The sequence below is a fragment of the Candida parapsilosis genome, contig 005569 (assembly GCF_000182765.1).
Source record: "Candida parapsilosis strain CDC317 annotated contig 005569".
NCBI lineage: Eukaryota > Fungi > Ascomycota > Pichiomycetes > Serinales > Debaryomycetaceae > Lodderomyces > Lodderomyces parapsilosis.
In genome coordinates this window covers 412,653-435,649 of record NW_023503278.1, presented here as the reverse complement: position 1 = coordinate 435,649, position 22,997 = coordinate 412,653, and the positions used below count along the sequence as shown (strand labels likewise).

The 22,997-nt window shown below is 37.4% G+C and overlaps 9 protein-coding genes across 9 annotated transcripts; 4 read left to right on the top strand and 5 right to left on the bottom strand. All coding sequences in view use genetic code 12, as the record gives it.

Annotated features, from left to right (window-relative positions):
• Positions 1-44: 44 nt before the first annotated feature.
• Positions 45-1,056, bottom strand: CPAR2_101930 (uncharacterized protein; the record flags this gene model as incomplete). The annotated part of the gene is made up of 2 exons (XM_036812056.1): positions 45-952; positions 1,017-1,056. 2 exons carry the CDS (start codon positions 1,054-1,056, stop codon positions 45-47), a joined length of 948 nt encoding a protein of 315 aa, XP_036663338.1.
• Positions 1,057-1,880: 824 nt separating this feature from the next.
• CPAR2_101920 (uncharacterized protein) lies at positions 1,881-2,621 on the top strand (the record flags this gene model as incomplete). The annotated part of the gene is made up of 1 exon (XM_036812045.1): positions 1,881-2,621. The coding sequence occupies one exon, from the start codon at positions 1,881-1,883 to the stop codon at positions 2,619-2,621; it is 741 nt and encodes a 246-aa protein (XP_036663337.1).
• Positions 2,622-3,179: 558 nt separating this feature from the next.
• SGA1 (glucan 1,4-alpha-glucosidase) lies at positions 3,180-4,802 on the top strand (the record flags this gene model as incomplete). Its single annotated transcript, XM_036812034.1, has 1 exon — positions 3,180-4,802. One exon carries the CDS (start codon positions 3,180-3,182, stop codon positions 4,800-4,802), a length of 1,623 nt encoding a protein of 540 aa, XP_036663336.1.
• Positions 4,803-4,847: 45 nt separating this feature from the next.
• Positions 4,848-7,346, bottom strand: CPAR2_101900 (putative ATPase; the record flags this gene model as incomplete). The annotated part of the gene is made up of 1 exon (XM_036812023.1): positions 4,848-7,346. One exon carries the CDS (start codon positions 7,344-7,346, stop codon positions 4,848-4,850), a length of 2,499 nt encoding a protein of 832 aa, XP_036663335.1.
• Positions 7,347-8,755: 1,409 nt separating this feature from the next.
• Positions 8,756-9,916, top strand: CPAR2_101890 (uncharacterized protein; the record flags this gene model as incomplete). The annotated part of the gene is made up of 1 exon (XM_036812012.1): positions 8,756-9,916. One exon carries the CDS (start codon positions 8,756-8,758, stop codon positions 9,914-9,916), a length of 1,161 nt encoding a protein of 386 aa, XP_036663334.1.
• Positions 9,917-12,136: 2,220 nt separating this feature from the next.
• On the top strand, positions 12,137-12,961 carry NCE103 (carbonate dehydratase; the record flags this gene model as incomplete). Its single annotated transcript, XM_036812001.1, has 1 exon — positions 12,137-12,961. The coding sequence occupies one exon, from the start codon at positions 12,137-12,139 to the stop codon at positions 12,959-12,961; it is 825 nt and encodes a 274-aa protein (XP_036663333.1).
• A 277-nt stretch (positions 12,962-13,238) lies between these two features.
• Positions 13,239-15,359, bottom strand: CPAR2_101870 (magnesium transporter CorA family protein; the record flags this gene model as incomplete). The annotated part of the gene is made up of 1 exon (XM_036811990.1): positions 13,239-15,359. One exon carries the CDS (start codon positions 15,357-15,359, stop codon positions 13,239-13,241), a length of 2,121 nt encoding a protein of 706 aa, XP_036663332.1.
• A 1,256-nt stretch (positions 15,360-16,615) lies between these two features.
• Positions 16,616-18,346, bottom strand: CPAR2_101860 (uncharacterized protein; the record flags this gene model as incomplete). Its single annotated transcript, XM_036811978.1, has 1 exon — positions 16,616-18,346. The coding sequence occupies one exon, from the start codon at positions 18,344-18,346 to the stop codon at positions 16,616-16,618; it is 1,731 nt and encodes a 576-aa protein (XP_036663331.1).
• A 2,576-nt stretch (positions 18,347-20,922) lies between these two features.
• On the bottom strand, positions 20,923-22,380 carry RAM1 (protein farnesyltransferase; the record flags this gene model as incomplete). Its single annotated transcript, XM_036811967.1, has 1 exon — positions 20,923-22,380. One exon carries the CDS (start codon positions 22,378-22,380, stop codon positions 20,923-20,925), a length of 1,458 nt encoding a protein of 485 aa, XP_036663330.1.
• Positions 22,381-22,997: the final 617 nt, after the last annotated feature.

Here is a 22,997-nt window from a genome sequence, read left to right as displayed (position 1 = left end):
TGCATATGTATAAATATACAATAGCGATGATATCATTGCGCTTCTTATTCTCCCGATTCCTCTTTTATGTCACTTTTGGGAATTCCGTGATGTTCTGTTTCACTACCAACAATACTGTCATCCGTCTTTTGTCGTTTCGTTTCTCTTTCATCTTCATTGTTGTTTTCCAGTTCTTCCACGGCTCGTTCATCCTCTTCCTCATTGGCATCAGTTCCACCACCACCTGTAAGTATTGACCCATCATCAGCTCTGACTATACCCAATTCTGCATCTTTTTTCTTTGTATATTCTACCATCTCCTTTTGATATCTGATTCGATCTTCTTCATACAATTTATAAAATGGTTGTTTATCTTCTTCACTTAGCTTTTTCCAAGCTTCAGTCATGGCTTTGGATAAATCCCGAGTGTTATTTTCTGGATCTTCTTGTTGTTGTTGTCTTAATCGTTCCTTTTCTTGTTCGCAGAATAAAAGATACGCATTGGTTGGCCTTTTGGGTAAATCAGGGTCCCTGTGTTTAGCGGATTTGGCCAAAGCTGGATTGACGGGTATGGTAGAGGCATGATCAGCTGAAGAAGTTGTAGCATTGCTAGCGATATGCAACGAGTTTTTCGCACCAGCACCAGCTGGTGATGACGAGGGATTTACAGCAACTTTACCAGTAGATGGCTTCTTGTTCGACTTCTTGTTCGTGCCATTTTTGGACGTTTTGACCAAACTTTCATCTAGTATACTCGGCGTTGGTGGACCTGCCATTTCTTCGAAATTGGTAACCCCATCAGGTAGATGATGAGCTCTCTCCTCTAGCCTTTCAATCAATACGGCGTATTCAAGTCTCAATCTTCGTATTGAAGCTTGGGTCCTACTCAATGCTATAGTAGCAACTTCATTAGTTTGTTCCACTTCAAGCACTCTTTTTTTCAACTCCTTGCATTTTTGTCTGAATCTTTCCTCTAAAATGGGGAAGAAGTTAGTATCTAGTATTGTTTCAAAACAGATAATTTCTTGGTAACACACCTTCACTTTCGGGAACTGAGTCTTTCCATTGGGTCTTCATATTGTATTAACCTGGGTGTGGATGGCGCTGAATCGAGAGGTAGTTGTTGAAAGTGCTGAATTTTTTTCTTTCCTCTTTTTTCTTTTTTCACAGTGTTTGACGGTCGGTGCAAGAATAAAGCATCGGTGACAAATGGCAAGGGATTAACAAGATTATGAAGATTGTCGACTCAATGGAGTGGACTTCTTTAATTCATTTTTTGTTCTGTAGTGGGGCTTTACAGCATCACGATATACCTAAGCTTCGAATCATGGCAAGATACATTTATCTTCGTAACTTACTAGATAATCTGACCTTTGGCCCCCTCGAAATTTTGTAATTGAGAGCTCTACACTGGATGTATAGATACAAGAAAGTATTCCCTAGAGGCCATCCAATGCCAGTGAATGTTCTTTCAATTAAAACTTTCTTACAGTTCTCCGCGGCCATAGCAGTCGCTTCGTGGTAACGTGAGCTACGATTACAATCAAGGCAGTCAATCTTTACTTTGTCAAGGATTGATAAGACAACTCTGAGCCACTGCTCTATTGTGTTGGAAAGTGTTATCACTAATAGTAGCTGCAGAGATATACAATGATGAAGTTAATGTCGAACTAATTGTATGTGGCACCCCGACGGAACAAATGATTTTTGGAGTGTTGATAAATGACTTTTATTTTGTATAACGATCCGAAGTATAAATATACCACCACATCACATCTTGTTTTACCACACAACTGAGTCCCAAGTAGAACGTTTTGCACTGAGCAGATTCAAAGATCTGAACAATCAATTATTTACTGTCAATAACAACAACCAGAAAACGAATTATTCTCAAACATATAATGACTCAAGAAGTTAAGACTGTATGTGTGTTTTGTGGATCCTCATTTGGTAACAAACCTGAATACGCCGAAGAAGCCTCGAGGTTAGGTGCAGAATTAGCCAAGAAATCATGGGGATTGGTTTACGGAGGTGGATCCACTGGATTGATGGGTGCAGTTGCACGCGGGTGCGCTACTAATGGAGGTTATGTCCACGGAATCATCCCTGAGGCCTTAATTTCGCGTGAGAGAAGACCCGATGGTGATAAATTGGGAAACCAGGGTGGCGCCACCAGTGGTGAAGTCACTGGATCTCCAGGGTCTACTTCCGATGAAGAAGCATTTAATGCTAAATTGAAAGAATCTATCGACAATCACGATGGCTCAACACCAATACCTGACTCCAAAGAATATGGCAAAACCACATTGGTCAAGGATATGCATACACGTAAAAAGTTAATGGGACAGGAAGCAAGTTCATTTGTTGCATTGCCAGGGGGGTATGGAACTATAGAAGAGTTGATGGAGGTTGTAACTTGGCAACAATTGAATATTCACAACAAGCCAATTGTTATATTTAACATGGATGGATTTTATGATAATTTTTTACAATTCATCAAAGATGCTATTAAAAATGAATTTGTTTCTGCTAAAAATGGCGAGATTATTAAAGTTGCCCACACCGTGGAGGAAGTCTTACTGGCTATTGAGAATTATACAGTTCCTGAGGGGAGATTCAACTTAAACTGGGAAAGCACTTAAGGGAGTAAGAGAATTAAAAGTTGGTTAGCGAAGGAGATAAATGTATAGAGTTGATGGTGAAAGTGCCATTGTATATATGGTATCTAGAAAAAGCATATAAAAGTTTTGCTCAAACGACTTCACATGGACGACGACAGCGTTGTTATATGGTGGTTCATTGCTAGATTTTGAAGGGGAAATGCTATACAGATTTCGACTTCCTTTGAGTGTTGTTCCCTTATCAGGCATTCCTTATCAGGCATTCCTTATCACATTTGTACTCTTTCACACAAACACAAACATCATGCAAAATGCGTTCTACTTTGCAAGTTACAACAAAACATCCTTCTAGCTAATTCAATCAACGTAGTCACCACTTTCATCAATCTCTGCCGCTGAGGTAGACTTTGTTATCAAATCAAATAGATCATAAAAACTGTGGCTTAAATTAAAGAACAAAGACAGACGCACCATTTGTATTCATCTTTCACGATACATTTGCTAATAAGCAACTCAAAGTCCAACCATCGCAATCAATTAGTCTTTTACAAAAATCCAACTACTGATCAAAGAAATGCGATGAAGTTTGTTTCATTAGTTAATGTTGTCACCCTATATGGTTTAGTTTGCGCTCATTTGTGGACATACCAAATATCGCCACCAAGTCAAATCATTGATGGGTATCGCAAGATTCTTAACCATTTGGGATTATTCAAAGCTACAAGTAGCATAGACTCTACAGCACAGCAGCATTTGACTGTATACACACAAGCAACAACCTCTTCGGATACGTCACCACCTAAGTTTGAAGCATGGCTAGAAATACAACAGAATACATCATTTCATGCAATTTTACAAAACATCAACAACAATGGAGTCATTGTTGCTTCGCCATCCAAACATGACCCCAACTACTATTACCAATGGATCCGAGATTCTGCAATCACAGTGCGGACTTTAATTTCATACCTTGAAGATCATTTTGACAATGACAATGCTAAAACATCACATTTGCACAATCATGTGGCTAATTTGATTGAGTTGTACATTTTGAATAACTACCGATTACAGAGGACGCCTAACAAACTGGGCAAATTCACCACTTTAGCGGGACTAGCTGAACCTAAATTTAATGTTGATATGACGGCATTCAATGAACCATGGGGAAGACCACAACGCGATGGACCTGGGTTACGAGCAATGACTATTATTCAATATATTGATTACTTGAATCGAACTGAAAGCCAAGTGAACCATCCTGAGTTGCAAAACTTGAAGTATATCTATACAGAGATTATCATACCCGATTTGCAATATATTTGTCGATATTGGAATAACTCGGGGTTTGATTTATGGGAGGAAGTCGACTCGATTCACTTCTTCACGTCTATGGTTCAGTTGAAAGCGTTGCAAATGGGTGTCAAATGGTCGAGATATTTCAAGGACAATGAAGAATTTACAACTCAATTGCTTGACTCGTTCTACACTTTAAAACGACATATTGAAAGCGATTTTGGCTTTGCCTCACTTGGATTTGATCATGTTATTGAAAGTCCACAATTGCTAGAATCAGGTGAGCGGCTGGGATTGGATATAGCTACAATTTTAGCAGTGATTTACGCCCATGAGAATGACGACAAAGAGCAACAATCTGAGGATCCACAATCGAATACAGTTCCGTTCAATGTGTTTAACCCTCATGTACTTAATTCAATAAGTGGGTTAATTATTGACATGAGACAACGGTATCCCATAAACAAGAATCGATTTGGTGTTGCATTGGGGAGGTATCCAGAAGATGTGTACGATGGTATTGGCACTTCTGAAGGTAATCCATGGTTCATCTCCACTTCCACAGCTAGCGAATTCATTTACCAATTCATCTACAATCTCCAATCTCAAAAATCCAACTGGGTGATTGATAATTCCAACCGTCAATTTTTCCAACCGTTGATAAATATCACAGGAACTGAATATACTCTCGTGTATAATTCGTCGGATTTCAACTTCTTGATTGAAAAGCTAACCGCATATGCTGATTCTTTTCTTGACGTTGTTCGCACCCACACCGATTCACAAGGTCGGATGTCGGAACAATTCAACAAGAACACGGGGTTTATGCAAGGAGCGAAAGAATTGACGTGGAGTTATAGTGCGGTTTGGAATGCAATCCGATGGAGAAAGAGGGCTCTTGCTATATAGCGTATTGGTTTAGTACGATAAAATAAAAGGGATGCTTCAAACTTTCTATTTATCTAGATTATTTGTAGTTTCGAAAATGGTTATATTGTTGAATTTGGAATCGTCAGTGTTTTGATAACAAGCTTCAGATCTGTCTAGCAACTCTTGCAATTCAGCTTTGGTGATTGGTTGATCTTGTGGCGAAGTAGCATTTCGTGATGAATCGCTATGATTGAAATTATGTTTACTCCATTCAAATAATTCCTTCATACTGGCGTCCAAATCCTTCCCACTATTTTCCATCATTTGTTTCATCTTGTTGAATTTGAACTCCCCCATTTGAATCACCAATTTTTCAAGAAATCGTTTTGAACTCGATTTACTGATCAATATCTCTTCAATTGAGTCACGCACGATAAAACGGAAAATCTTTACCGGTTTATCTTGGCCAATGCGGTGCACTCGATCAATTGCTTGCAAATCCACTTGCGGATTCCAATCACTATCAAATAAAAAAACGGTATCAGCTGCAGTCAAATTAATTCCTAGCCCACCCGCTCTAGTTGATAGTAAAAACACCTTGTACGGGGAGCGGCTATCATTGAACAGTGCGATTTGTTCTTCTCTCTCACTTTGGGGTGTAGATCCGTCTAAACGACATACATCAATGTTTTGAAAGTGAAGCCAATCTTGAATCAAATCCATAACTTTGGTAAACTGGGAAAAGATCAAACACTTGTGTTCGGATTCAATCAAAGGTGGTAATATTTGATTGAGAGCTTGAAATTTCGTCAGATTCTCCACAAGCTTTCCGATAAATTGCTCGTCGTGTTCTCCGTCAATCGGGAATGGTTCATAATACAAATACGGCGAATTGCAAATGTTTCTTAATTGGATCATCTTTAATGCTTGCAATTTCAAATGCTTGATATGAGATACGATATCTGTGTATAATGCTTTCAATATTGCTGATTGCTTATCGCTTTTAGTCTTGAAAGTTGCAAATTTGCTCACCACCTCTTCATACGAGGGAGTGTAATTTTTCTCCACGTCAACTAATCCTTCGTCATAGTCCACCACTTCAAATTCGTCATCAGAGCCAGCTTCCTGGTATGATTTGTTAACATCCCTTGGTGACTTTTCCTTGATGACAGAATCGACATTTTCCAAAAACGAGTCAATATCATAGTTTTTAAATAGTTCTTGGTGATTATACTTGATAAATTCTTTCAAATTCGACTCCACTAATCCCTTTTGAAGTTGACCATTCAATGCATCACGGTAAATTTTACGCTGCAATTCAGTTAATGATATATGAATCAAATATTCCTTCTTTGGAGGTAAATCCTGGATGGCATCTTTTTTCAATCTCCTCAAAATGAAGGGCTTCAAGATTGTGTGTAGGTTTTTGACTAACGTTTCCTGGATATTAAGTTTGATCAAATTTTTGGTCTCCTCATCTTCGACATTCTGTTCAAAATTTGCCAATTGATCGAAATCAAACCATTGTTGAAACAACTCCAAATCATGAAAGATATCCGGCAAGATAAAGTTGAGTAAAGACCATAATTCATTCAAGTTGTTTTGGAGTGGCGTACCAGTTAGTAGCAATCGATTTGTCACATCAAGTTTTTTCAAAATCTTTATCAACAAACATTGGCTGTTTTTTAAACGATGTCCTTCATCCACAATCAAATACTGCCATGACATATCGGCAAACTTTTTGAAATCCTTGATTGAAATCTCATAAGTTGTAAGAACGATGTTGAACTTTTTGTTATTGAAATGCAATTTTGCTCTTTCTTGCTTGGATCCGGAATATTTCAACACCTCAATCTTTGGTGCAAATCTTTGAAATTCGTTGTACCAATTGGACAAGGTCAGCAAGGGAACGACAATCAAAAATGGGCCATTTATACCATTTTCTATCAAGTAACCCAAAAACGAAATGCATTGCAACGTCTTACCCAACCCCATTTCGTCAGCCAATATACCATTGAGACCATTTTCGTACAATGTCACCAACCACTCCAATCCATCCAACTGGTAATCTTTCAATGTACCTCCTGATATTATTTTTGGCTGTGCCATGGTATGCGCGGTTTGAGATTTCTCAATTGCCTGTCTTGTAGCTACTGTGCTATCTGAGATATCAGTCTTTAACATTGATACCACATCTTGCCCTTTCTTTGCGGTCTTTTTGTTGGTTTTCCTCTTTTTCCGTACTGGCAGGCTTTTGTTTGATGATTGCTGAGCGTCGGAGTTTCTAACATCATCATTACTCTCGTAATTAGTACTGTCTTTTTTGCTCAATACTGATTGTAAGATGTTGTCTGCAATAATCTTTGAATAGATTTGTGATTTTTCAATTAAGTTGTTTAATCGATCTAGTTTGTTTTCTTTAGATAGATGGTTGAACTCGTCTTGTTCAGAAGCTACTACCGAGCCCAGATCACCATTTAAATGTTGTTGTGCAATCAATTTTTTCAAATCGGTCTCGCTAATGAGTGAAACTTCAGTGTCATCTTCCTCTTCTGAGAAGCTATCAACGGGAGACGTGGTCATTTGTGTGAGTAATTAAATGAAATTTGAAGCTGTGGTTGTGACGATGAGAGCAAATTTAGTCTCTATTGGTTATTAAACTAGTAATAACGATGATGATGCTTGTATCAGTTCTGGTTGCTAAAATTCTGAAGATACGCGCAGAATTTGAAATTAGATTTTGGTAATACGCGTGTGAAAGCGTGACTTGCGCGTGACTTAATCTCCTTTAGTGGCACCGGAAATGTTAAAAGTCGGATATCACCATAATTATGTTGCCTTGGTTTAACTATTGATGTCATGTCGAATGATAATGTCATGTTGACTTGACTATTATTGTCTCACTAGGGTACGAATAAGAATTGAAACACACGTTGCATAATTTACACCTTACATTATGTACGTCAATTTCAGGAAACAATAACTAACAATAATAAGTAAATTTTAGGAAAGAATAAATTCAACTACATAATCAGTGGTGATGCTATTGAAATCATACAAACATTGTAGGACTTATTTCTTTTTTTTATATGAATGTTCCCTTGTGTGCACATCTCTGAGTTAGAATATATCACCAGCTGTATATATAAAATCTTGTATAAAGTGGATGAACCACCCTTTCGGAATTATCACGTGCAAAGTGTTGTAATGTTGCTGTAGATTATTAAGTCTTTTATGGCTTGTTACAATATAGGTGGGCATACCAAAAAGGCAAGTTTCTGGTGTCAGGAGGGGTAGTAGTAGTAGTAATAGTGGTTCTTTTGTTCTTTTTTTTGCGTTAGAGTCTAGAATTTATGAAAAAGAGTGTAGTTTTAAGTAATAAATTATATGTATAGAACTACAATAAAAACAAATAAGCAGGAAGACAAGGGTAGATAAAGAATGATGAATGCTTGCCTATGGGTGGGGGCAAGGATTGAGTTGGAAGTTGTATTATTGCGGGTGAATGGGCTATAGTTGGGGGGGGGTAGCTTTTATATGCTCTTGATCTTCTGCTAGCTGTATCCTATAGGATATAGTTTGCTAATAGAGGGGTAGCATTCCAAAGTTTTTTTTTTTTTTATTTTATCTTTCGCAACCGAAAAATACGTCAAAAGCTTGCAAATGTAAGGGGGAAATCAAACTTTTAAAATTCAGTTTTGTACCATTCGTTGCCTATCATATCATGAACATGATGTACTTGTTATGCGCTCTTAACCACAGTCCAACAAAGTATTGCGGACATCATGATTTTGATATACTATACTTTAGAAATCATATAAAATGCGATTGAAACCACGATAGTTGTATTCTCTCTAAATGATTCTCTTGTCTCCATACACATCTTTACCCTTCCACTCACACTTGAACTCAAGAACTACGAACTAAACTTAATTTTACGAACTGCATTTATACTTAATTTTACAAACTACATTTACACCTAAGTTTAAATAATGCTTACTACCACCACCGTCATCACCAGACCCATCACCGAAGGTCAACTTTACCGCATTTTGGAATTATTGCATCCTACCGATGAGTTGAGCAGAGATGTCAGGTTTTACAAAGATGGCGACAAAGTTGTTGTTGTTCATTTCACCCACATTTTACAAGTTACTACTGGATCAGGGGCAAACACCGAAACAAAAACCATTGTTTATGAAAGAAAATTGGTCATCAACGATTTGTGTGATATTTCTCATCAGGCAGGAATTGAGGAGGACAGGGAAAACATTGATCGGATCAAGCAGTTGTATCAGACATTCAGGTTGAAGAATGAACAACGGAAAGCTGCAAAAGCTGCAGCAGAAAGATTGGCTTCAATTGGGAATAAGAAGGAATCAAATGTTGGAAGTCCCAATTTGAATGAGAATTGTGGTCACATTGGTCATGAAGGTAATGAAAATGATGACAATGAATTGGAAACTTCACCATCGAGATACATCACAAATGCAATTGAATCAAATAACAATGCCATCGATAAAACCAAGTTGTCAGTACTGATTAAAGAACAAGACAATTCAAGACCGGTTAGTTTGAATAACCACGAAACTGAGACAAATGGTGATAGCCAAACCAGTGATTCAAATGTTGATTCTGAAATTGAAACTCCACCAACTACTGAATTACCACCAACTCAACAACAACAACAACAACAACAACAACCGAAATTCAGCTTGAGATCATTACGTGGTTATTATGAAGGCGCTAATTCACCCATGCACACCAATCCAACCAGCGAGTTTATTGATTTGACAAACAACCAAGAAAAGAAGGAATTTGTCCAACAACGTTATGGCACCAACTACATGGGATTTGATGAGCCTGAATATATCCCCAAACTGAATAACCTGAAAAGCCGCAAACGTGATGTGTTGAAGAAACCATTCAAATCAATCAAAACAGCCTTCAAGAAGTTGATGAAAAAGGAAGAAACTTCTGTTATTTGTGAACCACCGAAATTAGCTCCAAGATCAAGCCTTATGACCAAGGAAGAAAAACTTGAACAGATAGAACGATTGGTTGACCATTTAAGAAACAAATATACTCATGATGAAATAATGAAAAGAGTTCACTTGAGACTGGGAAAAAATAAGCAGTCACCGAGTCAATAAAATGAAGGGATATTGAATGGCTTGAATGGTACAGTGGGCAATAATTTGGAACACAAATTTACTGGTATGGACGGAAAAGAAAATTAGAATGAAGCAAAGATTGAAAACATAGTGACGGACCCGCAATGACAAAGATGCTGCGTCATTGAGAGTGAGAACGATACGTCGTTTCTTGCAGAAATAGTTGGCAAACATGGGGTATTGCTTGCAAGACTCACTCTCGGTAAAGTCACAATTTGAAAACATCAAATATCCAATTCCACACCAATACATGAAACCACATCAAGAAGTGTTTCACATTTGAAATTGCCAACAATTTGAAAAGCATTCAATTCACTGAGAGCCAATGTATCAAATAAGGAAATCCCACTAAAGGGTCTCAATAACATCACCAGAGTATGGTCCATCATCGAGTCAATGAGAAGAGGTTCCTGAAGAATAGATGATTCGTTGTGGTTGGAAGGTTTTTTCGGAAACATGGTGCTAGGATTGGCCACTCTAGTATCCGGAATGCCAAGAAGCTGGAAAACGCAGTTGATGATTCTAGTGTTGAATTCACAATAAGGATGCTCCCCTTCCCCCTGAAGTTGATTGCACTAAATCGTTAGTGTTGTTCATCACCATTTACCACCCCCTGATCACACATTTGTTATGATTTTTTTTTCGTTTTGTTTTATAACACTTTATGAATTTGAATGTCTATTTTTGTCTTTTTGTGGTTTATACTGTCCTATGGCACTTGTAGAGTGGTTGAATCTGTTCTTTGATCTCTTTGAAAGTTTTCGAAATCTCTCCTTCAGCAACAATTCCACTCAATTTCTGAGGAGTAAATTTTAGCCATGTGAAACAACCTCCAAATCGACGGAGTTGCACTTCTCTTAATGCATATTCCTTTTGCCCTCTTATTTCCTCGTGTTTACACGTAATGTTCTAACATCTTGAGCCATATGCGTCGCATATAGGTTCACACTCCTAAAAGGGACCATACTCACAAATCTATACTCAGCTTCCAAAACCAATTAAAATTTGTAGTTTCTTGTACTACTTTCTCCAATGACCAAATGTAAATTTTCATATCTTGCTCCAAAGGGTGTGACTGGACGATCCTCAAACAAGATGAAATGGTGTCTCTGACTTGAAAAATAGCATATTAAATGGTATTAAGCTAAATGATTGATCGATGAAGCATCAGTTGCGTTGACAAGTGCCAGAAATTGTTCATTCATTTGCTTTTTGGAAGCGGTGGATCGATTGACACCCAGATTTGATTGCAAAAATATGTAATCCTGAGTACACGTGATAATCACATGCTTTGCAATTTGTTGGGTGACTGTTTACACAAAGTTAGCAATAATGTTGTGATATATATGCAGGTGGTGATGTAAGATTTAAACTATTATTATTATTACGTAATACACGACAGTGACATCACCAGTATTACATACAATATTATACCACAGTTTTAAAGGCAAACACGTGACTCAATCAATTGGCTCTCCTTCGTGATAAACCATACAAATTGAGTTTTATTTAGGCTATGGAATAGAGTCGTATTAACCTAAAGATCACCCCTACTTGTCTAACGCCACTATTCTAATACATATATATATATATATGTGTATATGTATATATGTATGGTCCTTTGCAAATAAGGTAATAATTCTATTCTTCTCTTCTTTTTTGCAACTCAAAGTTGTATCAACAAAAAAAGAGAAGAGATTAGACGCGGATTACACCCATTATATACCACAAAATGCACATCAAAAATAGGACTCATCGGAAATGTTTCTTTGTTGTTCTTGCGTATCTCTCCGAAATCACAAATCCATAACCGCCCATTCGATAATACACAGAATCAACTGGTTCTTTTAAATAAAACAGTTCAACAAAAAACTTTTTCAATTTCCAACTCAACAAAAAACTATTGAAAAGGATATACAAAATACGAGGAGACTTATATATATATCCACAGTTTTTTCTCATTCATTTGTTTCATTATAAATTTACCCTTTTGCAATCGTGTGGCGTTCTATTAACAAACTTCGGTTTAATAAAACCACACATATAACCAGACAATACACCCCTTCAGTTGTTTTCAAATACACTGATTTATCACATTTTCCACAGCTTCCATTGCGACCTCATAACTATTCACCGTCCACTTTGAGTACCGCATCATCACTTATCACCAAGAGATCCTTTACCACCTCTTCATTCACAATGGGTAGAGAAAACATCTTACATTACTTACAGGAACACAATGAAACCGATAAGGAACTAGAATTTGATGCCAAGAATGGCTCACAACAGTCAAAAAATGAGATAGAAATACCTCAATTCAAACGTAAAGTCACTAGCCATTCCAACTTCCCATTCACATTGTCACCAGATTCAACAATTACTGATTATTTAAACAATAACAAATTCTATGTTGATTCAATAAAGCATAATCATGGTGATCAGATATTTGAGTTAAATGGTAAGGGCCAATCACCTCACACGTTGTGGATTGGATGTAGTGATTCAAGAGCTGGTGAACAATGCTTGGCCACATTACCAGGTGAAATATTTGTCCACAGAAACATTGCAAACATTGTCAATTCGAATGATTTCAGTTCTCAGGGAGTTATTCAATTTGCAATTGATGTATTAAAAGTGAAGAAAATCATCGTGTGTGGTCATACTGATTGTGGTGGTATATGGGCTTCATTATCATCCAAAAAAATTGGTGGTGTTTTGGACTTGTGGTTGAATCCAGTTAGACATATTCGTGCTCAAAATTTGAAACTACTTGAACAATATAATCATGAACCTAAATTGAAGGCAAGAAAATTGGCTGAGTTGAATGTCATTGCTTCTGTTATTGCTTTAAAGAGGCACCCGAGTGCTAGCACTGCTTTGAAGCAGGGAAAAATCGAAGTTTGGGGTATGATTTATGATGTTGCATCAGGTTATTTATCTGAATTGGAAATCCCTCAAGATGAATTTCATGAGTTGTTTCATGTACTGGATGAAGAAGATGCTTCAGCTCATAATGCACATTAGGGTAACCGTAATGGATGGAACGCTGGGAGAATATTGTACTTGGAGAGGCTAACTTCATAGAATGGGGTGTATTGAGATATAGAGAGGGGAGAGTTGAACACTCACGTGTTGAAGTGTTTATTTATATTTATAGATGGGGACCCAATATACATTTAATAGAAAGAACTAACGATCTCATCACTACAAACACTATATGAAAGGATACACACCTACATTCGATTGTAATATGAGAACAAACTACTGCAGCAGAAACGTAATAGCAGAATAGATCTTTTTTTCAAACAAAGCTATTTATTGACCTGTTTCCAAAATTCAAGCTCTTGAAACTTTTTCTTGCACTAAACACTGGACGCGGTTGACTATCAATACGTGCATTCATCCTCTTCATCCACAAATTTGCAAAAACAACACTCAACCCCAACAAGAGTAACAACACGCCGAGTATTCCATAAAACCAAGCGATATGGGAATCTTGTCCAGGGACCTTCACATTCATTCCAAATAAACCTGTGACTAAATTCAATGGAACCAACATTGTACCAATGATTGTCACTTTAGAAAACATTTGAGTAACTTTATTATTTTCGCCCAAACTTTCACATTGCAACTGTGCCAAGTAGTTGGAATGAGAACGAGAAAATATCTTTTCATACGCTGTCAAGTTTTGAAACATGGTGATTATATGATCTTGAATGTCACCCAAATACAAAGCAATCTCTGCACGGGGACGAGCATTGCCAAAATTGTGTTGCTTTTGGATATCACCAGCTTGCATATTGGTATAAACCCTTGATCCGCTGGATAATGTCGAATATGAAACATCATTTTCATTAAACCTTCCTCGTGCTCCTTTATATTCAAAATTAGCATCGTCTTGACACCTTTTGGCAAACATCTTGATAACGTCAGCTTTTCCAGAAAGTAGTCTCATCAACGTCATTACTTTTCTTCGTGACTCTCCGATCCTTTGCAACATACGACTGAAATCAGATTCTCTTGATGTGAAAACTGCGTCCTCAATCACATCCGCCTCATATTCGATAGCTTGGATGGCAGGGGCAAAACTATCAGTGATGTCATCAATCATTGCATAGCATAGCCAATCAGCAGTAACGTCGACATAATCTCTCAATTGCCTCACTCTTCTTCTAACACTTGCTGGATGTGTCAATGGAGAGAAATGGAAGGTGAGTATACCATCGCGGAAAACAACAATATAGACATTAATTGGTTCAAGATAATCTTCAGATTCCTTGTCTGCTTCAAAAGTGTGGAAACAAACAAAATAATAACTTTTAAACAACTCCACTTTTTCTCGTGTTTCCTGCATTCGGATATCCTCGGCTGTCAAAGGGTGAATTCCAAACGCCTTGGCAAGCATTTTCATCTCGGCATCAGTAGGACATGTACAATCCAACCACCAAGTTTCTTCTCCATTGTGGAAAAGCTCTTGTATTGATTCGCCATTGGGAACAAGTGAAGGAATATCAGGTGCATGCACAGTTTCTTCAGACTCAGAATGGAAGAAAGAAAACCGGTTGAATGTGGCGTCGCCATAGGTACCTGTCACGCGAGCATCGCCAAATTTAACCTCCTCTGCTGAATTCGAATCACCTGAATCGGAATCAGTTTTTTGTTCTTCATCAACAGAAGGCAACTGTAAATCAGTTTTTACTTGTCTATCCACGCTTGAACGTTGAAAAATCAGCTTCAAAGTCTCTATTGGTGTGTACTTTCTCGCAGCTATGCTTTGCAAATGAAAAGGGGTAGCTGCGGCGTTTGATGTTGCGTAATTGGAACAAGTATCGCTGCGGTTGCGACTCCTCTTTGTTGCAGCTTGTTCTTGTAAATCGCGTTGTCTTTCTTCCTTAATGAATTCATTTATAATACCAAAATCAATGTCATTAATCTTCACTTGCTCTCTTTCCATTGGAAGACAAACATCTTCCGCGGTTTCTTTGGAGTCTCTGGACCTAATAGAATCACCATCACTGGCCACCGATTCACGAGAGGCTACCTTTTCAGTGATATTCCCATCATTCACCGTAGCACCATACGCATTTACTGTTGCACGGTTCTCGATCGACCTGGATGTATCAGTCTTGAGACCCAACTTCTTACCAACAGAGGAAGAAAGTTTTGTCATTGAGGCAGCTCTTGGTCTTTCAACAAAGGACCCTCTTCTGCTTGTTCGATTTTTAACTTTGGCGTTTGCATCACCGCTAACAGGCTTTACAGCCGGAGCGTGATAAGTTCCTTCGCCGTCATTCTTTGGTGAATCATCCACAGCCCTACCTTTTCTATCGACTATATGATTTCTGTGATCATTCAAGTCGTCAGTGAAATGTGAGACCACAGATTCTGCCTCACTGGATTGCTCAAATTTTTCACTCAACATTTGCTTCTGTAATTATGTTATTAATTGCCGGCTTTGTTTCGAGAAATACCCTTCACTTTCGTTCCTCAGTTCTGTTACTTGTCTTCCGTACCCTATTAGTCTCCAAAACCCTCTTAATTTCTCATCAATATGTTAGTGGATTTTGATACTTGTGCGAGTGAAACTTGATCAAAGTCAGTCATGTATGAATAATCCAAAAGCTTTTGGTCTTATGTGGGAAGCTAATCACTCGTTGAGTCTAGATATGAACTTGAAATGAAGTCCAATATGAAAATGTGTGATGATGTCTCATAATAAGATACCCTGATCGATATGGAAATCATAAAGATTACCTTGACTATTTATATTCAAAATTCCTTTTCTAGTGCATCACAGAAAGCTGAGTCTAAAAATAAAGCAGCTTTGTATTCACAGACGTTGTATTGTTATACCATATATGCAAGTAAATTCATAATGATGAAGAATCATTTTTGGACAAGAAATTTATATGCAATCGACATCCTCGGCACAACGTATGACTGGGTGGGGCTATGTTGACTCGTGGGACAATACACTACAAGTGCAGGAAACTTGATTTCGCTGGTGGTTATGGAGAAGTGCCAATCGATTGAGATGAGATGAGCATGGTTTAACTCCGTCTTAGGTTATATTGTATTAAGAATCCCTTCATCGTGAAATAGCGATTCTATTTTTAGTTCTGTGAATCTTTTTGTTCTTTTCTTTTTTTTCTTCCACTTCTAATTTTATCAATACCGTTTCGTGCCAAGCAAACTGAGATGATTGAGTAATTGTTTGTGTCTTATCGCAACGCAGAGCCACTCGCAAAGGGCGGACAGTGTATCAAATACATAACCCAGGCTGTGAAATGGGCGATGGATGCGTAACGAGAAGAATCGTTCGCCTTGTAAGTTGTGCTCACAGGTAAGTATGCAGATATTCTCGAAAAGTTCGACGAGAAAACGACTAATATTTTGACATATTTTGCAGGCACTTTTGTGCAAAATTTTCATAAAGGATACTTCAAACTGTAGGATGAATAAATTTAAAAACGCGGACATAAGTCAGTAATGGCGTGAGAACTCAGTTAAAAATAGACTATGCAAAGCAGGTTAAGAAAGTGTTGGACTTGAATTGCACTCCTCGCCTCTGCCTTGACATTTGACAAACGAACGAAATTGTCTTCTGTTACTATACAAAAATCTAGCTAATATACAAAATAGGGAAGCGAGTGCAACGTGCAACGAGATTGTCCGCTTTTAAAATATCCAATGCATGATTCCTTTCCATTTACTCTTATTCTCATCCTGACTGCTTTCCTCCAATTGTGCATAAAACTCAGCTTCATGAGCTTCAATTTCGTCAAGACCAGTTGTCAAATCAGCATCAATAGGTTTGATAAATTTCGTCCTCTTTACAACTTTCCAAACAATGAAAACCGCCAATGAAACGAAAATCATCACATAACTGAATAAAAAGTCATCAACTGTCCACATTCCTGGTAAGAATACTTGGTATCCCAAGATTCCAATAATGCACCAGTAGATGACGGCAGTGAAGTAAATGGAATATGGTTGGAACCATGACCTGTATGGGAATTTTGAGCGATCAATTCCTTGTGCCTTGACAGCATGGTAGAATCCAATGTAAATTATTGACATGAATCCATAATTGAGAACTTGTGCTCCAGTACATAAATTGACCATATAGTTCAATGCTTTACTTCCTGATTTACCCAATTGCAAAAGTGACAACAAGGCAAAACAACAGGACACGAAAACACAATAGACTGGAATACCACGCTTGGTACAAATGCGGAAAAATTTGGGAACGAAACCCTTTATCGCCAAACTGTACAAGCATCGGGAAGATGTGTAAGTGTACGAACAACCAGCGGAAAAGGCCGAAGTTAGCACCACGGCATTGACAATGTGCGGTAGTACTTGAATCCCTAAATTTTGCATAGCCACAACGTATGGCGAAGAAGCAGCACTGGAAGTGTCAGATGTCAAGGCAACGTATTTGGGATCATTGTAAGCAATCAAGATGGACACTGATAATGCACCTCCAATGTAAAAAGCCACCAAACGATACAATACGGTTCTAAAAGCAATGGGCATATTGACTCTAGGGTTGACACACTCACCAGCGGTCATACTAAGATACTCACTACCAACACAGGTGAATGTACTGGATAATCTGAGCGATGCCAAAAATCCTTGAAATCTCCCCAAATTACCAGTGGTGTACTTCATTCCAATGGGACCACCAGCAACATTCCAATTTCTAAAACCAAAGGCATCATGTTGTGGGTTCCCACCACACATGGTGACCAATGTGAAAAACATTAGTCCTATACAAAGAATCAACTTTGCCAATGAAAACCAAAACTCACATTCACCAAATACTCTTACTGCATACAAGTTGATAGCAGCATATATGGCAATTTGAATAACAAATGTAATTGCTGGTGAATAATCATCACGCCAAAAATGGATTATTCCATTAACAGCAGTGATTTCAAATGGGATATAAAGACTTTGCATAATCCAGAAATTGATGGAGGCAGCTGCTTCAAAAGCAGGATCAATAACCCGACCAGCCATATTCAAAAAGGGTTCATCAACTGGCATATACAGCACCATTTCTCCAGTGGCAGTAGTCAATAATAAAATCAACAATGTCGATATGCAATAGGATAATAGTAATCCCAAGGGCCCACCATTGACTAGACCAGTGGTACCAATAGTAACAAATAATCCAGTACCAATAGAACCACCAATGGCTATAAGTTGCAAATGTCTGTTGTATAATGTTCTCTTGGTATGACCAGCACCATCTACGCTAGAAGCTTTATCGGTATTGACACTGGTTGTATCGTGGAACAATTCATCTTCTTGATTAACGGTTTCCCCATTGATGTTTTTCTTTTCACCAAGAGAATTTGTGTCGCTTTCGACACTTTGTTTTTCATCTCTTCTAAACCACATAGTTTTGAGCAAAGTTCATACGTAAATTGGTAGGGAGTGGTTGCTTGAGAAGGAATGTAAGGCAAATGGGGTCAAAAGGAAGAACTGAAGATTTGTTTTTGATTTGAACTCAGATGGTATGATCTATATAGTATGGTTGTTTTCGTTATGGGAGGGAGAGTGGTTGGGTTGGTGAGGATGTAGTGGACAAAAGAGGGGAGGTATAAGTGTGACTGCAAAAAGCTAATACAAGACTGGTTCTAGAATACAACGGAAAATCGTCTTCAATTTATACATCTTTTCAAATAAAAAATCTTGGAGGTCAAGAGAGTCCTCTTTGTCGGATTAATCTCAATCAAAAGAATAGGCATCCCCCCAAAAGCAAAAGATTTTTGTGTCTTATTATGAACCCATTAAATTTAATATAAACAATACGAAAGAAAAAAAAAAAAAAAAAAAAAAGAAAGAAAAAAAAAAACAATGCACAAGAATATCTTCAACCCCATTAAGAAAAAAAAAATAAAAAAATAGAAGACCAATTTGATTTGGAAGAGCAGATATTGGCGTTGTGGCATAATGCATAAATGCCTGTTAAGAAGAATATCTTAACGGTAGTGTGACTGGAGATATCCGATATATCTTGCTTTTTCCCTTAAGTCCGATTTTGTTATTAGGAGACCGTTCCATGAGGCGATTTTCTCATTTTTCAAATTGTTTGGGGCTTGAAAATCAAGGTGATTTCCATTCTTTTGACAACAGGGACAATGGACAAAATTACCAAAAGTCACAAAGAAAGGGAGATGCCTCTCTTTCTCCAGCCCAAATCAGGCAAAAAAAGAGAAAAATCAAAAAAAAAAAGAATCTATGGAACACCAAAATTGGGCCCTTAGTTTGAATCTTATCTTTTCGTAATGGTGTTTTAATTGGGAAAAAATTACTGTAAGAGAAAAAAAATAGAATAAATCAACAATGGCAGCTATAAGTAAAGAGAAAGATGACAAAGCGTGGCTGTATCTGATTTACGGCGTTTTGATCTTCCGCTATGTGTATTCAATTTTGGGTATAAGGTGTACTCTTAATTAGGTTAATTTTCTTTTGGTCCCCCTGTTAATAATTTTAATCATCTTTCTTATGGTGTTGATGTCTAATGACGTAACATTAGATTGGCATAGTTTACTATTTAGTAAAGCGGAGTTCCAATAGGGAATTGTAGTGTGTTTGTGTGTGGATGATAGAGTTCTTCCTCTATCTCAAGTCGTTCTCTCATTCTCTTTCTCTCTCCCCCACACACACAACTGTGGTCATCCTAATTCTACTACTGTTTATAGGCGTATCAAATAGATCTATTGTAAAGAAAGAGAGACGTATCTTAAAGATTCTATTTCCTATTGTTTTTATTTTAATTTTTATTTTTATTTTTTTTTTTCTTAGCCTTATGTTTTATATGTCTCTTTTGTTTTTCTATTGCATATATATATATATGTATATATACTACTACACTAACTAACTAAGCATAATAAATACACAAAAGAACAAAAATTTCATCCTCGTTCTCCCCTCTCTCCGCCCGATTGTTTCACTCGAAAAGAAGAAAGGTCACGGGATGTCGATTATGATAGATACAACTGTGGGGTATAGTAAACATCTACTCAAATTATACAAATTCAACTTCACGAGAACGAAACGAGTCTATCAAAACCCATTATGTCAAGGTTTTAATATATATATATATATATATATATATATATTTATATATGTGCACTGGTTGAGCTTATTAGTAAAAAGTAACTGACGTGAAAAAGAAAAACGTCAAACAAGAAAAACATTTTTTAACACGTTATTCTTCATTTACCTCTCTTCCACTCAAATTAAGAAAAATGAGGTTTATTTTTTGTAATGAGTCCGAGTAGCTAAGTACACATGTACTACAAGGTCTTTTGTTGTTTGTTTGTATTTGCTGATGTTGTTAATACTAAAATCAATATTGAACACATTCACACGTCCATATCTATATATAGATTAATACTCACTCGCATGTTTAGTCTTAATTAGGCAATCTAACACTACCACTTTGTATACACAACAAAAATAACATTGCTTGCATATTCGGTACATAATACACTACTTTAATAGTTTTTAATAGTATGCACACTGGGTTAAAACAAATATTGTTTACTTTTACATTGGTGCCATACGACAGAACGACAACAACAGCAGAATAATCTACTATAAACATATGCTCCAACCGTAAGCTCTTGTAGTGAATACGTTTTTGATTATCGCACTTCATATGTTTCATACAATTATTTCATTAAAGTACTAAAGATTAAAAACAAAAGTACAACAAAGAGAGTGTCACGTGCGCGTCACGTTCTTCAAATTGCACCCACTTCAAAGTTTTTAAACGCTTTTTTTTTGGTGCTGTTTCCCAGCTAAATCTTTGAACGAAACTCTTAATAAGCCCAGTAATAACACAAAAGCACACCATCACACCCACCAAAACACTCTTTCATCTCCCACCACCAAAAATGGACAAAGAATGCACTAATTTTAAACGTGGACGATCGTGTTGCTGCGAGAACCACATGCATGCCATTTTATTCAACAGGTGTTTTGCAAAATGATATGGGAACTCCAAAGACTGGATTTATTGCTTGCGTAAAAGTTGAGTTGTCCGAACTCTTCACGACAATCTTGAAAGCTAGACATGTGTCCTTATTGGTCTCGTGTAACTCATACTTATGTTCACAGCAGCTAAGTCCACATAGAGCATAATTTGTATGATAAAAATCAACCAGTTTTCCCGGTTTATCACGAAACCCACCTGATTCAACTTGAGCTACTCGCAACATATAATTCTTTAATGCAACCTTGTCAATTGTATGCGATTTTCGTAAAACATCAACCATGGGAATCAATGCACCAATCCAAAACCCATAACATGCATCAACTAGTTTATTGGTTCTTCCAGAAAATCCACCTTCATATGTCTGTCTTTCAAGGCACCATCTGACAAACTTGTCAAATTTGATTTGCTCAATAACAGCTTGTGGTTCTTTGTTTAGCAAAAACAATGATGCAAATGCGCAAAAAGTGTAGCCTCCATGGGCCTCAGTGTGGGGAACTCCTGCAAATCCTCCTTCGTATGTTTGGCAAGACACAATCCAGTCTTGAACACCCTCAATCAACTGAGGGGTTGTAACATTCAACAATGATGAAATAACAAGAGCACAATATGTTGATCTTGTGTCATATTCGCCAAATTCATGCATGAGAAATGATGAGCCATTACTCAACTCTTTTTTCAAACTCATGATCCATGTGTACAAATTGTCCTTTATTCTCAATAATGTAGCTGTATTCTTAGTCAATAGTAGAGTCAAAACTGCAGCATATGTTGAAGCCAAATGACCCATTTGGTTGGCACCACCGGCAATTCCACCTCTTCCATCATCAACTATACATGACTCAATCTTTTCATTGATCAAGTTGAAAATATTCTCCGTCAAAAATGACTCTTCTCCTTCCTCTTCTCCCTCTTCTTCCTCCTCATTATTAGCACGAATGACCAAAAAGGAATTCAATAACCAATACATCATCCAAGGATGGTTTGCATCGAGTGATTTATAACCACTGGGCAACTTCGCAGTGAGGCACTTCATCACATAATTCAAATGTGCATCTTTATAAAACTTTAATTCAGGAGTCTCCAAATAAGTCTCAAGTACATCATTAAAACATTCGTCTTGCTGTTCTGTTGTACTTGACTGGTATAGAAGCTCGATTGGTGGCACAGTCATGACCCAATCACCAGCCAATGTCTTGCTTTGCAATTGTTCAACCATTTCGTTTCTTGTCAAATGCGTATATACAATATCCTCAAAGTCCGAATTTGAGTCGTCGTTGTTGTTGTTGTTGTTGTTGTTGCTGCTGCTTGTGGGATGCAGTTGATGTGATGCTTCCTCCTCTTCCACTACTTCTTGTTCAATGATGTTACGTTTTCGACCTAGTAGGTTGATGAGGTAGTCTACCTGATCTCGTTTTGACGAAGGCATGATTTGGGATTGAATTTATATCGGTATTAGTGTAATATTTCAGTTCAAATGCATGTTGCATAGTTTTTGATGTTTCGATCCCACATATTTTTTTCCTATTTTCACCAAATTGGGACTTGACAATTATGTCGTATAGTATGAACGATTAATCCTTTTCCAACGCTAGAACTCATTCGTGATAATTGCATACCTTGTGCTGTATGAGACGACGACAAGCGCATTTACTTCCCATTTTACTCAAAGTTATCAGTGTGACTTGTAGTGTAATTGTCATATATTAATTGTTAATGTATTTACTTTGATTCAGCCAAGGTTGTCCGTAACCCTTTAACTATATTTCTATAGGAACACTAGCGGAAAGACTGTACAAGATGGTTCATTAAAAGTAAGAGTTACGACCAATAACATCTTGGACTTACGAACAAGTAGAGCCCACTACCAAGCAAATTGTCGTTTGATTAAACATAGAATGGCGCATTTGTGGAGAGTAAATCAGAAAAAACATCACACTGTACAAACACGTCTACACATCAACATGGCGAGAAGTTGAATAGAATCTTCTGACGGACACTTTTAGCTGATCAGGACTGCCGTTCGATCGTGTCGAAAACAACGTT